This window comes from Epinephelus lanceolatus, chromosome 19, assembly GCF_041903045.1.
Source record: "Epinephelus lanceolatus isolate andai-2023 chromosome 19, ASM4190304v1, whole genome shotgun sequence".
NCBI classification, from domain to species: Eukaryota; Metazoa; Chordata; class Actinopteri; order Perciformes; family Serranidae; genus Epinephelus; species Epinephelus lanceolatus.
Window position 1 is genome coordinate 41,325,378 of NC_135752.1, and position 18,641 is coordinate 41,344,018.

The following is an 18,641-nucleotide window of genomic DNA, read 5'->3' on the forward strand; positions in this document are numbered from 1 at the left end:
TGAGTTCTTCTTTTAACTGAGATTGGTAACGATGAAACTGAATCAACATCTATGAGTTTACATCATCGTTACTTTGAACGCACTGACCTCCATGATGGGACTGGAGGCGAGAACCTTCTCCTCCACGTTAGTGTCATTTGCTGAGCCACCCACCGTGGCGAAGAAACGCATGGCATACTTTGCAGAAACCGTCTTTCCTGCTCCAGATTCTCCGCTCACAATGATAGACTGATTCCTCTCGTCTCTGCAGACACACAGAAGAAGATGGTGACCTGATCACATGTCACATGATCAGTCTGAAGCCACTGAAGGAGCCAATCAACATCAATTAGATTAGCATTAAGTCAGGTTATTACAGGAAGTGAGGTCACAACTGAATACACTGTGGCATCTCTGCAGACGCAGTGCACATGTGCATTAATACACAGGTATCCTGGATTGTATCGTGACGTTTGTTTGGTGACATCATGAACTCTGTCATCATCCAGCTTCACACGTTGTCTCTCTGAGCTGAGTTCAGCCTGTGAGGATCAATAACATCTGACCAGATCAATACATCTATCACTGTGGTCTCACCTGGCCATCTGCTTGTAGGCCTCTTCAGCCACAGCGAATATATGAGGGTCCATGTCCCCCATGTTCTGACCGCTGTACGCCAGGATCACCTCCTCTCCGTAAATTTGCAGCTGCTCGTACGGGTTGATGGCCACCAGCACAATACCTGCACAAACAAACAAACAAACAAACAGCTTCACCTATCACAGTCTGACCAGTTCAAGCTGCAGGACAGGAGGTCTCTGACCCTGCTGGTTTGACACCAGTGACACCTCTTGAATGGCTCTGACTCATGAAAGGTGCAGCGTGTGTCCTGGTCTGAATGAATGAATGAATGAATGAATGAATGAATGAATGATGTTAACATGATGAGGAGCAGAGCAGCAGAGGGTGACGGTGACCTACCACAGTAGGTGTAGATGTGGTTGGACTCCAGGAAGCGGACCTTGAGGTTGTGCAGGACTGCAGGTTCATGAAGGTAACTGAGAGCCGTGAGGTCGTTCTCTCCCACCAGGATGTCGGGGTTACGTAGGAAAGGAAGAGGGTTACTTTTTGGACCCACGGAGTACTCCAGGGGCTGACGCAGCGAGACACAACACATCATCAACACATCATCAACATAACGGATGTAATAACCACAGAGCTTCACAGCTGACGTCTGGGTCATTTTCTCTGCAGGATGACCTTTGACCTTTTGACCTTCATTATTTTATCCTGTTAGACATTTGTGCCAAGTTTGGTCAGAAGTAGTGAATGAATTCTTCAGTTATGGACAAAAACATGTTTTGGGAGGTCACAGTGACCTTTGACCACCAAAATCTAAACAGTTCATTTCATTTCTTCAGATATCGCTTTCACAAGAATGAGATGAACACAAGGTCACACTGACCTTTGACCATCAAATTCATCTTTAAGTCCAAGTGGACGTTTGTGCCAAATTTGAGGAAACTACCTCAAAGTGTCGTTAAGATATCGTGTTCACGAGAACGAGACTGACTCAAGGTCACAGTGACTTTTGATCACCAAATTCTTATCAGTTCACTTCACATTTGGCACAAACGTCCACTTCACTCAAAGTGGACGTTTGTGCCAAATTCAATTCAGTGCTCAGAGCGCCTCAGCCAGTTTGGGTCTGTATACATGCAGGAGTCACATTATCTGTGACACTATGACAAACTTGATTTAGTACGATTTCAGTCAGACTAACATGTTTACAGGGATTTTTAATAAATCCATGTTCTCTGACGTCAAGTGAACGTTCTGAGTTGAGCTGGTCTGACAGGTTTGTAGAGCCTGTTCTGTGTGGCAGAAAGAAAAAGTTAAATACCGTCTCATCCTCCAGTTTGAGGTGAAGCACCGGCTCTCCTTCTTTATAATCTCTGGTGATCTCGGCAGCCTTCCACACATCGTCAGGGTCGGGGATCCACACCCGGGTCAACTGAAACACACACAAGGTCAAATGTCAGTCCCATGTTTCAGTGATGAAGAGACCAGCGAGCTGTGATGATGTTAAACACAAGAGGAGACACACTGATGGTGGAAACAGTCAAATCTGACATGTTACTGACCAAAAGTTTGTTGCTGAAATATTTGTGACTTCCTAAAACTGGACCTGACACAATCTTTACGAGCCAATGATTTCACTCTGGATTTAAGACACGAGACAATCGCTGCTGCTCAGATTCATTGCTCGGGATGCGACGCTCTGCTCGGTGTCTGTTCTGGGATCAGCTGAGACCGTAAAACAAAGTGACGACCACGTGAAGAACAGATCAGATATCTCCGTCAGCTCTCTGTCTCAATGGTAACCAAGTTTAATTACATGTTTTATCTGCAGATGAACTTCTGCTCCTGATCAAAGGCTTCATTAACTTCACCGCTGATCATTTCTGAGGAGAAAACAGACGAGAAATCTTCATCACGTTGCTTCAGACTTCAGAATAAAGAGCGTCTTTCCTCCACGTTCACAGTGAGACAAAAGTCACAGATACAAGACGTCACAGACAAAGAACCTGAAGACATTAAACTGACTACAGTCACTGCCCCCGTGGTTGTATGGCTCCGCCCACCAGTCAGGTTACAGTGTCTATGAGAACATGGATGCTTCACACACAAAAGATCTGACCAAACAGATTAGAGTCACCAGTTCAGTATCTGACCAAATGTCTCCCCTTCTATTCCTGATATGACGTTAAAACATGATGATGTCACAGTCAAGCTGACCTTTGACCTTCGACCTTCATTATTTTATCCTGTTAGACATTTGTGTCAAGTTTGATCAGAATTAGTGAATGAATTCTTCAGTTATGGACAAAAACATGTTTTGGGAGGTCACACTGACCTTTGACCTTTGACCTCAAAATTCTTAACAGATTATTTTTGAGTCCCAGTGGATGTTTGTGCCAAATTTACAGAAATTCCTTCCATGTGTTCTTGAGATACTGCGTTCATGAGAATGGGACAGACAGAAGGACAGATGGACATGGCTGTCCCTGTGGCAGAGGTATAAAAACAAGTGATGACCTCATGGCGGCGCAGGAGATAAAGTCAGTGGCTAAAAACAGAAATCTGCCCACAAACATCCTGTTTACGTCGTCACGTACGATGAGGTCACAGCAAGAAGATGAAGGCTTGTTCTTTGCTCACAGACTGAACATAAGGACGCAGTTTCTTCTTCTGTGTCTCACATCTGGTCTCTGAGGGTCTGTGAGGAGATTATGTGATGATGCTGAGTCATCACTCCCAGAGCGCCGAGTCAGCACGATGAGCTTCAGCAGGATTTACATTCTGTAACCTGAGGGAAGAATTACAGCATCTGTTTCTGAGAGGAGTGAGGCCTCTTGACACTGGACCTATCTGCAGAGACAGAAACATGAGCACGCTGCAGGGGCGGGGCCATAAACCCATCATCATCATCATCATCATCATCATCATCATCTCAGCTGTCCTCCATAGAAACAGAATCAAACCCTGCATGGTGGGGGGGGGGGTAGTGTCCACCTCACATTGAACAGAAGACGATGAGAGCTAACGCACACAGTGACATCACAACATTCAACACACGTAAACAGAAGAGTAACGACAATGATCAACGACCTAATATCAGCAATGCAAAGTGAAAGCATTGATCTATATAATAATAATTAAAAAATACAAATAAAGAAATATAAACTAGTGCTGCACGATTAATCTAATCCCGATGTCAGGCTGTGCGATTACATAACCGCATTAAAGGCCGCGATTTGCAATTTAATGTAAATGAATGTTAATGTGTGTGCCTGTGAACGTGACTGCCTCTCCTGTAGTGTGTGGGGTTTGTTGACATCACGCCCACAAGCTATCCTGGTGCGTGGAGCACGTATGGTCAGGTGACCTGCCGGCGTGCAGCAGTGACCAACACAGACACAAAAAACACGTCTATTACATGGCGATACTTTGGATTCAGGTACGGCGACGTTGAACAGAAAGACGTGCTGTGTAAAAGTTTAAAAGTTAAAGTCGCCACGTCCCGCGGTAACACGACCAATCTATATCAGCACTTGAGACAGCACAGTGTGCCTGTGTGTCACCTGTGTGTCACCTGTGTGATGCCTGTGTGTCACCTGTGTGAGGGACAGAACACCATCATGACAACAGGATGCTGTTCGTCAGCTCCACACAGGCTGAACTTCCCTCCAACAGACGAGAGGAAGCAGCTCGTCAACAACAGGAAGTCAGCTTCATGTCGTTAGTTGTTAAATACCTGAGACATCCCGTCAGTCACACCTGCAGTGATGACATCATCAGCTTCAGGTGCTTTAATGCAAATGAGCGTCAGTGAAAGCAGAGTCATTTGAATAAAAACACAGTTTCCTGTGGTCACATTGCTGTGTGCTGCACTCATCGACAACAAGCCTCAGTGGGTTATTAAAATACATATTTCATAAAGTGCTGCTCCTCCTCCTCCTCCTCCTCCTCCTCCTCTCCGTCTATCTGTCATGTCATCTGTCTGTTTTTAACTCAGGTGTGTCCGTGTGTTAGATGACTGCCATCTCTCTTTTCTCTGAAACACCCTCTGTGTGTGTAGAAGAAATATGATTTATGATTAGATGATGACATCATGTTATCAGCGTGTCAGTGACGACTGAAGCTTCTCCTCCTCCAGTGTGAGATGTTGAGGAGCTGAATTCTCTCCTAAATGTGCTCTGACAGTAGAAACACAGACGCACAGTGTGGCGCCAGAGCTTACATGTACAGTGATGTGATCAGCTGACCAGAGGGCTCTGCGATGACGCCACTTCAACTGACCCAGGATTTAGTTTCATTATCTGGTTTGACCAACTTGTCACATCGTGGTTTGATTTTCCTCACAAACATGGGGAAAAGCTAAGAAGTAACTTGGCAAGAAATGTCCTGAAAACTGCAAGACAATGGATGACTTAGAAAAAAATAAATAAATAATAATAATAATTAAAAATAAAGGAGGGAAAAATATCCAGAAACATTTGCTTATTTTCAGGATTTTTCTTGTCCTTTCTTTTTTTTACATTTCTTTTACAGTTCTTTAGGTAATTTTCTTGTGCTTCTTACTAATGCACTAATACTAATCTCACAAACGACATGGTGGTCCCAGTCTCTGACCTGTGTGACGTTTGTGCTAAAGAATAAAACATCAGAATAAACGAGTGATTAAATCTTTATCTTTAGATTCAGGACTTCACTCTGCTCACATGGGAACATCTGTGGTTGTCTCTCAGCTGAGAGGAAAAAACTTGTGTCAGACAGACACGTCACACATTCACTGATTGACTGATTGATTGATTGACTGATTGACTGAGTGATTGACTGTCAGATGGATCAAAGATGATCCTGATGGTTAGGCGCAGTTCTTTGGTGGATACAGAGACAAACTGTGACTGTGAACTCAGACATTCTGCTTCCATTCATGTTCCAGAGCAGCCAATCAGAGGAGCCCATCAGCTTCACTCTGTCTATCTGGGACACCGTCACAAACCAACCAATGGCTGCGCAGCATTTTGTCAGCATGGAGAAGCAACTCAGCAGGAGACAACGGCAGGAATGAGGACACACACACACACACACAGATGCAGAGTTCAGTTTCTTGTGATGGAGTTAAACAGTTGATTGACTGTAACTCTCACTGTTAGCTCAACATGCTAACATTAGCATTAGGGCTAACATGCTAACATTAGCATTAGAGCTGTAACAATACATGTATTCATATTGAACCTGGCCGTGTGTTGGATACGCATGACGAACCAAACGCCTCTCTGAACCATCCTGTCACATCAGGAAGTAAAATCTGCATCTTAAACTGTGTTTAATATAAAGGTGTCAACATGGCGGCCCACAGGACGGGAGAGAAAACATGCTGTCTGCCCCACCTACCCCCAAACCACAACATCCTGCTGCAGTCAGACACACTGAGAGGCAGCTATGCTAAGCTAACTCGTTACACGATGGTTAATGAGGCCACCAGGTTCAAAGTTCAGTTCATTGAAACCTGTTAAACATGAGGGAAAGAAATCTGTGACCTCGCTCCATCAGCGTGCAGAATAAATAACGTTAAAGACAGACCTTTGATAAAGGTCATTTCATGCACAAGACGTAGGCTATTTAAGTAGGACACAGTGTCTCTGTCTCCGTCCCTCCCTCGGCCTCTCTGTTGATGCTCTGAGCAGAAATATGATTAAAATATTAAAATCATTTTCAGCTGTTGATTCATTTGAAAGGCTGACAGATGGAAAACAAGTTTTTAACTCCGCCCACTAAGATTTTTAATTGTTCCAAACCTTTTATAACTAAACTTAACTAACTTTATAGTTTAGTGTCCTGTGCTGCAAACCTTTAACATCATGTTTCATCTCCATGTCCAGGGCTGTCCCTGCCTGTCTAAGACAAAGGCGGGCCGCCTGGGTGATTTTGGCCACCGCCTTGGTTAAAGTGTGTGTGTGTGTGTGTGTGTGTGTGTGTGTGTGTCTGTGTGTCTGTGTGTGTGTGCGCATGGGGGGCACTCAGATGTAGCGTCTTTTGCGCACACAAACCCATTACTTTCAATGTAGACACGCGTCATGCTCGCTCACAACCCAAAGAGACACCGTTGTGGTGCGCATTCAGCACGACATGCTAGTTTTTTGTCCGGCGCACAGCTCCATGGACCTGCTTCTCCCTCCAGTGTTGTGTCAGATCCCAGTTCGTCGCCTCCGAGATGTAGAATGTGTATCATAGAAGAGAAACACACATTTCAGGGCCGCTGACTTGTATCATCAGAACAGACGTGTCCTGTGATTTTCAGCCTCCTTTCATATTTAATAGAGGGGGAACAATACCTGACAGTAATATTCTCAACTGTCAGGATGTGCCTGCTGTAAAGAGTAAATATAATCATAGGAGGCTGAAAATCACAGGACATGTCTGTTCTGATTATACAAGTCAGCAGTGTGAAGCTCAAGCATGTGGGGGCCTACTTTCATATTTAATGGGGGGGGGCGTATCTAAAAGTACAACTGTCAAGATGTCCCCCGCCACAGACCTTTGTCACCTTGGTCTCAAACAAACCCAGGGAAAACCCTGATGTTGTGAAAAAAGCTCGTCTTTGCATCTTATTTTGATCACAGCGTGTTTCTATAAAAGTGCTCCTGACGCTCAGATGTGTCTTTGACCTGCAGCTCAACATGTAGAAAATACAGAGGTGTGGATTTCTGTCCGTATCGTAAGAAATTCCCGCAGGGCGTCCTGAACATGTCAAGGATCAGGTGGACATACAGACAACCTGAAAACATGGCGTCCTCTGGAGCCATAAAAATGTACCGCAGCATGAATTTTGTGAACACGTCTAATTAGCAGCTAGCATGTCGCTAACAGTGATGGTGAGTCTTCACAGTAAACTTCCTGTTCACCTCATTAATCTAATTATTTAGATGTTAAATGAAGACGACCCTGCAGCGACGAGACATGAGCGTGTGCTGCGCTGCCACTTTCATCATGTCATTAATAAACATGTAGATTATTGACATTTGTGAATCGATGCCAAATCACCTCCTCACAGAGCCTGAATCTCAGGTGATCACCTGTGCAGAGCTGTGAGAGCCTGTTAACACCTGACGAGACAAAGCCTCCAGAACAATGACCGAGGGGGGGGGGGGGGGGGTTGTCTAACAGGTTGGTCATCATGTTTCATGTCATTAACAACATGCAGTTCTCACCTCACTGCTCACACTGAAAACACAATGAATGAATGAATATCAGGACGTCTGTCTCATGTTTCCACACACAGAGCTGTTTAACAGGGAAGTCTCCGCCCACTGGCAGTGACATCAGAACACAACAGCTCAACAGCAACCACTAAAGTCAAGAATCAGGAATTTCGGGTCCTTTTCAGCCGTCTAAACACACTCAGAGTGGTGACTCAGCATTTTTTGCGCATGTGAACACTCCAAGAGAACTCAGATTGCTGTGGAGGTGGTCTGAGTTCGGTTCACTTCACCATGCAGTGACCTCCAAGTGCTCCAGGTTCTCTTTACTCTTTGTCTTTGTGTTCAGCCCTCTGGACCATGTGATGTTGACCTGGGGCGTCTGAACAGACAAAACCATGTTAGCTTATAACGCTTGCGAGGACGCAGGACGAGGAGCAGTTTGGTCCCACGCTGACCCAAGAAGGACATACAAACTCCCCACAGAGGAGCTCCCCACCTGCTGTAAGGCAACAATGCTAACCACTGCACTGCCGAGCTAGCTGCTAACATTAACTAGCTGCTAACAGCTAACATTAACTAGCTGCTAACAGCTAAAGTTAACTAGCTGCTAATGTTAACTAGCTGCTAACAGCTAAAGTTAACTAGCTGCTCACAGCTGATGTTAACTAGCTGCTAATGTTAACAAGCTGCTAACAACTAAAGTTAACTAGCTGCTCACAGCTGATGTTAACTAGCTGCTCACAGCTGATGTTAACTAGCTGCTAATGTTAACTAGCTGCTAACAGCTAAAGTTAACTAGCTGCTAATGTTAACTAGCTGCTAACAGCTAAAGTTAACTAGCTGCTCACAGCTGATGTTAACTAGCTGCTAATGTTAACTAGCTGCTAACAGCTAAAGTTAACTAGCTGCTAATGTTAACTAGCTGCTCACAGCTGATGTTAACTAGCTGCTAATGTTAACTAGCTGCTAATGTTAACTAGCTGCTAACAGCTAATGTTAACTAGCTCTCCTCCTGCTGATGTCATCACAGATTTGTTGTTCCCAGTGTGACATCATCAGAGGAAACAGCGGGCTGCGTCCTCTGACACGTCCATAGTCAGTTAACTGCGTCCCTTCGTCCCGGCAACGTCTCAGAAGATCTCTGTTTGTCTCAGGACAACGGGACGCAGTTAGTCTGAACTTAAGCTCTGCTTTCATCCTGAGACAGAAAAACATCGACCCCTGACATCAGTGATGTCATCACATGTCATCTGATCAGCTGATACATCAGTGGACACTCCAGTGGAGCGTAGAACACAAGAAGTGTCTCAGACGTGAACACAGCAGATGGCTCTGTGGATTATTGTGAGGATTTAAGTGGCCATTAATGATGAAGAATAACCAGGAGGAGGAGGATTACACAAAGCTCCGCCTCCACAGATCTGACTCACTACAACTGAATCAGACTGAAGCTGCAGATTCTTTGATCAGCTGACTGTGACTCAGTGACCAGTTTCAGCTGTCCTGTTGTTTTATATCAGTGGATGAATGAATGAATTGTTGTTATTGTGTCATGTGGTTATGCCCCGCCCTCATGGGCTTACAAGACACCATAAAATCAGAGCGGAATAAAATAAATAAATATATATATATATATATATATATATATACAGTACAGGCCAAAAGTTTGGACACACCTTCTCATTCAATGCGTTTTCTTTATTTTCATGACTATTTACATTGTAGATTCTCACTGAAGGCATCAAAACTATGAATGAACACATGTGGAGTTATGTACTTAACAAAAAAAGGTGAAATAACTGAAAACATGTTTTATATTCTAGTTTCTTCAAAATAGCCACCCTTTGCTCTGATTACTGCTTTGCACACTCTTGGCATTCTCTCCATGAGCTTCAAGAGGTAGTCACCTGAAATGGTTTCCACTTCACAGGTGTGCCTTATCAGGGTTAATTAGTGGAATTTCTTGCTTTATCAATGGGGTTGGGACCATCAGTTGTGTTGTGCAGAAGTCAGGTTAATACACAGCCGACAGCCCTATTGGACAACTGTTAAAATTCATATTATGGCAAGAACCAATCAGCTAACTAAAGAAAAACGAGTGGCCATCATTACTTTAAGAAATGAAGGTCAGTCAGTCCGGAAAATTGCAAAAACTTTAAATGTGTCCCCAAGTGGAGTCGCAGAAACCATCAAGCGCTACAACCAAACTGGCACACATGAGGACCGACCCAGGAAAGGAAGACCAAGAGTCACCTCTGCTTCTGAGGATAAGTTCATCCGAGTCACCAGCCTCAGAAATGGCAAGTTAACAGCAGCTCGGATCAGAGACCAGATGAATGCCACACAGAGTTCTAGCAGCAGACCCATCTCTAGAACAACTGTTAAGAGGAGACTGCGCCAATCAGGCCTTCATGGTCAAACAGCTGCTAGGAAACCACTGCTAAGGAGAGGCAACAAGCAGAAGAGATTTGTTTGGGCCAAGAAACACAAGGAATGGACATTAGACCGGTGGAAATCTGTGCTTTGGTCTGATGAGTCCAAATTTGAGATCTTTGGTTCCAACCGCCGTGTCTTTGTGAGACGCAGAAAAGGTGAACGGATGGATTCCACATGCCTGGTTCCCACTGTGAAGCATGGAGGAGGAGGTGTGATGGTGTGGGGGTGTTTTGCTGGTGACACTGTTGGGGATTTATTCAAAATTGAAGGCACACTGAACCAGCATGGCTACCACAGCATCCTGCAGCGACATGCCATCCCATCCGGTTTGCGTTTAGTTGGACCATCATTTATTTTTCAACAGGACAATGACCCCAAACACACCTCCAGGCTGTGTAAGGGCTATTTGACCAAGAAGGAGAGTGATGGAGTGCTGCGGCAGATGACCTGGCCTCCACAGTCACCGGACCTGAACCCAATCCAGATGGTTTGGGGTGAGCTGGACCGCAGAGTGAAGGCAAAGGGGCCAACAAGTGCTAAACGCCTCTGGGAACTCCTTCAAGACTGTTGGAAAACCATTTCAGGTGACTACCTCTTGAAGCTCATGGAGAGAATGCCAAGAGTGTGCAAAGCAGTAATCAGAGCAAAGGGTGGCTATTTTGAAGAAACTAGAATATAAAACATGTTTTCAGTTATTTCACCTTTTTTTGTTAAGTACATAACTCCACATGTGTTCATTCATAGTTTTGATGCCTTCAGTGAGAATCTACAATGTAAATAGTCATGAAAATAAAGAAAACGCATTGAATGAGAAGGTGTGTCCAAACTTTTGGCCTGTACTGTAAATATATATATATCTATATCTATATATATATATATATATATATATATATATATATATATATATATATATATATATATATATATATTAATGTTTTGGCTGATCGGTGTAAATATACTCCGATGAGCCAAAACATTCAAACCAATTTTCAAGTGAACAACATTGATCATCTTGTGACAATGTTCTGTTGGGAGACCTTTGGTCCTGACATACATGTTGATGCTACTTGACGTGCTCCACCCACCTGAACACCGCTGCAGACAAAATAAACCCCCTCACGGTGACGGCAGTTATCAATGACAGTGGCCCGCAGCAGGACAATGCTCCATGAGTGGCGCACCATCGGGGGGGGGGGGGGGGGGGCTGGTCTGCACTGGTGTTCAGGTGGGGGGGCGTGTCAGAGGGGTATTCCAGAAAGCGGGTTTAGTGAAAACTCTGAGTATGTTGAGCATGAAATGAGGGAAACTCTGGGTTTTCAGTTCCAGACAGAGAGGTAAATCAAACTCTGAGTCAATCACCATGGCAACTGAATCTGTGAACCTAACCTGCTCGCTGGTTAGGTTTTCCTCTGTCTCCTCCCTCTTACGGGCTAGTTCTGAAACACTGACTGAGTGTTGGTCAAAGAAAAGGTGATGATGTCACACAGTGACAGGAAACATGCTGCTGTCACTACTTTATTAAACCTGCTGCACAGTGTAGATTTACAGAGAACAATAAAGTTCATCAGTTTGAACATCAAATCTGCTGGACCCACCCTTCCTGCTCACTCTTTCCTTAACATGCGTTCTGGTCCCACCATATTTCCCCCCTGACACCGCCGGCTGCCGTTAAACTACAAAGGCGACTGGCCGTGTGTCATGCTGACGTGAAAGGACGCCAGAAGTCACTGACCAAGCGCCAGATTTCAACGATTTCTGAGTGAGACCGTGTTGGTCCGCACGTCGTACTTTTTACTACATTATGTTATCTGAAAGCTGTCGTTTCTTTACAGATTCAGATTTCTGTATAAAAAACATAAGAAAAGTTTACAGAATATTAAATCCAACAGTTTATGAAAGTACAGCTGAAACTATTCATCACCTAGCTGATCGACAGAAAATGAATTAGCGACTTCTTTGATGAAGATTAAAGTTGTTTTCTAATTTATTTTAATAATTGAGTTTTTATGTTTTTCCGATTATTCTTCACTTTTAATTCTGTGAGAACATGTTCCTGCGCCCAACGTCACGGCGTCGAGTTAAAACATTTAAAATACGATTGAACTGTGCTGTGAAAAAGTTGACTCTATCACGGGGCACTCTGCTGAAGTGGTGCAGTGTGTCCTCGCCGCATCGTCTCGACCAATCAGAGTGTAGTTTGTGTTTCCTGGTGGACTGCAAACAGACCAACCAGCCCACTGCTGTAAAAGAAGACGAAGAAGGAGACGCACACAGCTGAGTAGCATTAGCAGTTAGCGTTAGCATGGCTGGGTTTGGTAGTCTAACTTGACGGAGTGTTTTGAGGACGTGTCACTCGTATAAAGACGAGACAACTCCAAGTGCAGAGGTGATTCTTATGGTTATTAATAATAATAATGATAATAACAATAATAATTTCTGAGTTTTGTTGTTGTGCATTTAAAGTGTCTGTGTGGGGGAGAGAATCAATAAGCATTAAATGAAATGTCAAACTGACCTTTGACCTTTGAGTATTTTTACAGCGTGGTGTGTTCGTACTTTTCCTGAGGAGAAGGATGTGTCACTTCCTCCACTGATCATTCTCACTGTATATATTCTGACACAGTGTCCCAACTAATCATCAACATGGTGTGTTTGACAGGAAACACGCTGAGACATGACGGCGTCTCCGTGTCCTCTGCCTTCAGACACAAACACACCTTCACTCATTAGAAACACGTGCGCAGGTTCATCAGGCAGACGTCAACTTTGTCACTGTAGTGAAATATAAACTGCAGCAGGGGTCAAACTCCAATCACACTACAGTCCTACATGTCCCACAATGCACCTGGACAGTGTCTCTCATCTGTCTGGTAAACAGACACATCCTTCAAACACACAAACCGTAGTCTGATGACATCACTGTGACATCAGAAGGACCTACTATCCAACATGTTGTAACACAGCTTCACAGATGTGTCCTGAACATAAAGGTTAACTGTCCGTATGAATTTAAGGTGGACATGATGTCACAGAGACAACTTTGACTCACTCATTCACAAGTTCTCCAACAACAGTTTTTAGAGCCGTAGCCTGACGTGCACCTCCTCAGAACTGTAACTCCACGTCACAGTGACGCAGACCTCCTGTCTGTCTCTGTAAGCTGAAACCATTTCCCTGAAATATAAGCAGAGGAAATCTCTGCTAGCTGCTAGGCTAGTTTATACAATGTAAAATGCCATAGGCTTGTGCTAATAACGTTAGCATGTTGTATGGAAAACATGTCTGTGAACCTTGTGAGTTGTAACGGAGCTGAATTATGTAACGTGACCTCCTTTGGCGGAGCTGTGAGGAGTGTGTGACAGAGGAGAGATGAACGCTGGTACACTTCATGTAACACAACTTGACCCTATATCGATATAAACAGTGTCCACATTTATATCTTGCTTGAAAATATATCGATATATCGTACACAGTCGTTACATCGGCCAGCCCTATACGAGGCGTGGCACAACTTTGGTTAACAAGTTATTTAAATAAACAGGAATCAGATTGTAAAACTACAACAACAGTGAATCCCATCGTAGCAGAATAACTGTGGTGTTCCCCAGGGTTCAGTACTGGGACCTCAGTTATTCAAATGATATTTGTATCTAATATGTTAAAATATGTAACGTTTGCTGACGATACAGATTTATCGTGTTCAAGTGAGGACATGAAAGAGTTATTAAAAACAGTAAAAAGGGAACTGATCATGTTTTAAAAAAGGTTTGACGTTAATAAGTTCTGACTGAATGAAAATCAAAGTAAAGTGATGGTGTTGGCTGGTGTTAGGTTCACTGTGAAATAACACTGAACTTACATGGTGCTGAAATTAAAAGAGTATATGACACAAAATGTTTGGGAGTGATTACAGATCATAAAGTGGAACACTGAACTATCTAAATCTGACCTGCACCTGCACCTGCTGTGCTGAACCCCATTCAAAAATATGTAAATTCAAAGCAGAGCGTCGCCTGTGACAAAACCTTCACATCACGACTGGACACAAGAACCGTGTCCCCGGTCCTCCGGTACATCCGGCTCACACATGACCCGCCACACAGACACGAGCTTTCTAATATTTCAACTTCCTGCCACCACGAGCCGTGACCGAGCCGCCGCGGCCAGGTGAGTCCGGCTGGAACAACCTGCTGCAGCTTTGATCAGACGGAGCTCTGAATGGAGTCTGTGTGTCTGAGTGTGACGTCAGAGTGTTTCTCAGGTACAGGGACTCACCTTTGTGTACAACTCGTTCACAGACATCTTGTTCCCGAACAACCGACCAACAAACTACGCTCGTGCCGTCGCTCCCATCAAGAATCCATCAGAATCCGTGTAACCGGAAGTTTCTTCGTCTAAACAACCGGACAACTTTGAGTCCGCATGTCCCCGGTGCGGCGGCGCGGCGCGGGGCGGCGCGGAGCGGGGCGGGCAGGTGTTCCCGGCGGAGTTTCGGTCAGTTTGTTCGGTGAAGCCTCGGCTCTCAGTCAGCCTCGTGCTCCCCGGTAACGGCAGCTGTTGCCTCCGGTAACCACACTGCGCAGTTTCAGCGGCGACACACGTTAATCCACCGCGTTAAGAGTCGGTAACGACCCGTTAAATCAAATACAACAACCTGCCGCAGAGTGAGGACTTCCGGACAGCACGCGCACACTCTGATTGGCTGTTACACACACACACACACACACACACACAAGCTCATGGGAGCGCAGTTTCACCGGGTCTCAACCTGCGGCTCGCGACCCCACAGACGGTCCTGAGAGGCCGCTGAGGCGTCACGTGACGTGACGTCATTGATCATTCACAGGATCAATACACAGAGTGATCGGCCTGTGACCAGGTGGAAAACAACATATTAAACACGTGTCTTCCGGTGTTTTTGTTTGTTGTGCGACACAGTTGATGTGTTTGACAAAGTTTTGAAAGAGAGAATTTATAAATGATCAATTATTTATTTATTCAATATTAATTTATTTGTTTCCATATTTACTTCTGTATTTATTTATTTATATGTTTATTTAATCTGATATTTAATTTTGTATTTATTTATACGCACATTTATTTACTTCTGTTTATTTCATACGTCTTTACCTAGTAAAATATTAACGTTTTATTCTTGTGATGAAAAAACATCATAAAAACAAGAGTCCAAAATGTTTTCCATGTTTACAGTGTTTGTTTACATAAACAAGAGAAAAAGACGATCGTTTCAAACTGTTAAAAATATTAAAACTTAAAACAAATATATATATATATATATATATATATATTTGTTTTACTTGATTTTAATATTAAATAAATAAACAATATCAACAGTTTTAATCTCTAATTTTCCCTTTAAATGTTCAGAATACAAACACAAACAATAAACGGTGTCAGTGTGTATACACACACACACAGTCCGTACAGTGTCGTGTTACATTCTGGGACAAGGGCGCCATCTTGTGGGGAGAGCGTGCTGTTACCTGATCCTGCTGCAGCCTCATCATCATCGAGACAACACAGGTCACCGTGACCTCACACTCACACACCTGGTGTTCACACTGACGCCGTCCTGTTTACAGAGCACGCTCAGTTCAGCAGCAGCTGACTGTGACATCATCCAGAGCCAACAGGAGCACAGGTGAGCTCAGGTCAACACCTCCTTTAACCTGTTCAACTGAATCTAATCGCCTTCCTCACAAGATGGTGCTGCCGTCACACACACCAACATACAGAGGATCTGAGTGACAAGCTGCATCATCATCATCATCATCATCATCATCATCAGTCTGCAGGGTCAGTTACAACATCATCCTGTCTCTGTCCTCCTGAGACCCTGTGTCCTCACATGAGGACGTCCCAGTCAGTGTCTGCTGCTCCTCATCCTTCATCCTGCTGAACTCAGACCTGTTGTCCTCGTTCAGGGACACTTTTTGTCCCATACAGACCACTATACACTGATCCATGTAAAAACAAGATGGCAGCCATCTGTGCAGAGTCAGTCTGCAGCTGATTCTGACACGGACAGAAACAGAACCTGATCACATGTCAGGGGTCAGACTTTATGAATGATTAATAATGTTTGTAGTTTGATATGACGACACGTGATATATTTAATATTCATCTGAGACCTGACGCGTCTGTCAGTCTGTGGAGCACAGCTGTGTAGCTGTGCTGGCCGAAGCTGCGCTATGATTGGCCAGCCACCATTCGAGGGGCGGGGCTTAGCAAAGGATGAATTGTTTTGATTAATGTTTCTGCTGTCAGGGCCCCGAGGCTGTGGACCAATCAGGGTCTTTAAGTCCCTTCTTACAACAGACATTAATCAGTTTAAAGTTAATTTGAAGTGTTTTTATCACTTCTTATAAAGTCGTTGTTTTATGTCTCGTCTGTTTTAATGATCCACATGTGAAGAAAGCACTTCATGAGTAAAGATTATAAAGATTATTATCACTTTATTCTTCGTCCTGATTAAACTTCTTCACTTTTATTTAAAGGTCCAGTCAGTGACATCTAGTGGTGAAGCTGCAGACAGCAACAAACTGAAACTTCTCTGGTGTGCTGAGTGTGTAGGAGACATGAACACATGAATGTCTCTATCTAGAGTCAGTGTTTGGTTTGTCCGCTCTGGGCTACTGTAGAAACATGGCGGTGCAACATGGTGATCTCTGTAGACGAGGACCTGCTCCCTGTGGAGATGTAAACAGCTCATTCTGAAGGAACAGAAACACACTGAGTCTGACTCTCAGCTGATTAAAAAAAACAGCTGATTAGATTAACTCTTTCCCTCCATTGACGAGATATACCGTGAATCGGGGCGCTGTTACACATCTCGTGAAACAGAACAGCACCGCCGTGTCCAAAAACAGACCCGCTGGCAACAGGAAAAAGATGTAGCAGCTTGTAAACTGCAGGAAAATGCTGACGGAAAAGTTTACGGCTGCACAAGTGGTGGAGATGCTGATGGACTCAGACTCTGACACTTCCTGTTTTGATCAACATTCTGAATCTGATTGGACGAAGAAACAAACGAGATGGTGGGACGAAACGGGATCTCCATGACGACCACGGAGGAGACGGAGACAACAGAACACTGAGCGATGACTGAACGTGACAACATGTTCCACTGCTGCAACTCAAAGAGATTATTATTAATGATACAGTTCAGACTGACGCAAGGAAATGAGAACGAGACAGAACAATGAACCAGACGGTCTGTTCTTCAGTCTGATGTTTGTGTAACAACCATCCTGCTGCAACACAACACTCTGGTGAGGAAAGGGTTAAGTGTAATGGGGCCCAGTGGAGCTGTGATGAACCGTCCTCAGTGCAGGAACCATCCCAGTAACAGAGTACTGTCACAGTGTGGTAATCTGATTAGTTCCCCAGCAGCAGTTACAGGTTGTGTCTGAAGCTGACTGTACACACACACACACACACTGTATCAGAGGAACCAGGCAGAGTGTGTGTTATCACTGACGTGGTGTAATGCTGATAATCTGTGTGTGTGTGTGTGTGTGTGTGTGTGTTGTATCACCTGAACATTAACCGACACAGATCAGAAGATAAGAGCTCAGAAAGATTAAAAAGGACCTTTACCTTGGAGTACGGGTAATAATCACTGGTCATCCTCTCAGGGTAATCAGCAGGTCAGTAGATCATCAATAGATCATCAATAGATCATCAATAGATCATCAGTAGCTCGTCATGTGGCGTCAAGTTTAAAGACATGAGCTGGTCCGACTGTGGGAAGCAGCACGACTCAGACCTGTCTGAGCAGAACTCTTGTTCTTACATCAGGTAATGAGTCCACTCCCAGAACACTCCCTCTGCAGGTATGAGCTGTTTACCTGCCGCTCCACCCACAACAGCCACTGTCAACACCTGTGCACAGCTCACCTGTGGAGCCGTGCAGAGCAGCAGGAGTACGGAGGACCGGTCGTGACTCTACTAACAACAAACACATACATACATAATAATAATAACTTTATTTATATAGCACCTTTTAAAAACAAAGTGCTTTGACAAACAAAGCAAAATCGGTCCAATCAACAATATGACAGCAGCAGCAGGTAAGACAGCAACAACACACAGTGTAGCAGAGGCAGACATATACAACATGGCAGCATCAAGGTAGCAGTAAGGAGTACAGGAGAAAACAGCAAAGGGAATAAAATAAGTAAATACAACTAAAACACTAATAGATAAACAATACAAGAAAAAAAAAGAGGAGAACGACGACATCACATAAAAGCAAGTCTATAAAAATGGGTTTTAAGAAGTGATTTAAAGGAAGTTACTGATTCTGCAAACCTTATGTCCTCGGGCAGGTCGTTTCAAAGCCGAGGGGCCCTGATGGAAAAAGCTCGGTCGCCCTTAGACTTCAGCCTCGACTCTGGAACAACCAAAAGGCCCCGGCCGAGGATCTGAGGC

At 44.2% G+C, this 18,641-nt stretch overlaps 1 protein-coding gene across 3 annotated transcripts in view; it reads right to left on the reverse strand.

The window, feature by feature from the left end:
- myo5b (myosin VB) overlaps positions 1-18,008 on the reverse strand; it is a 58,782-nt gene extending 40,774 nt beyond the window's left edge. For 2 of the 3 annotated variants that reach the window (XM_078161935.1, XM_078161934.1), the window contains exons 1-5: positions 17,808-18,008; positions 1,883-1,993; positions 961-1,132; positions 577-721; positions 88-244 (exon numbers count right to left, since the gene is read on the reverse strand). In XM_078161935.1, the coding sequence (XP_078018061.1) occupies positions 88-244; positions 577-721; positions 961-1,132; positions 1,883-1,993; positions 17,808-17,837 (615 nt within the window). In that variant the 5' untranslated portion in view covers positions 17,838-18,008. Of the gene's footprint in view, positions 1-87; positions 245-576; positions 722-960; positions 1,133-1,882; positions 1,994-14,462; positions 14,899-17,807 lie in introns of those variants that run through there. The other variant, XM_033647775.2, reaches the window with a different exon arrangement.
- Between the last annotated feature and the right edge of the window lie 633 nt (positions 18,009-18,641).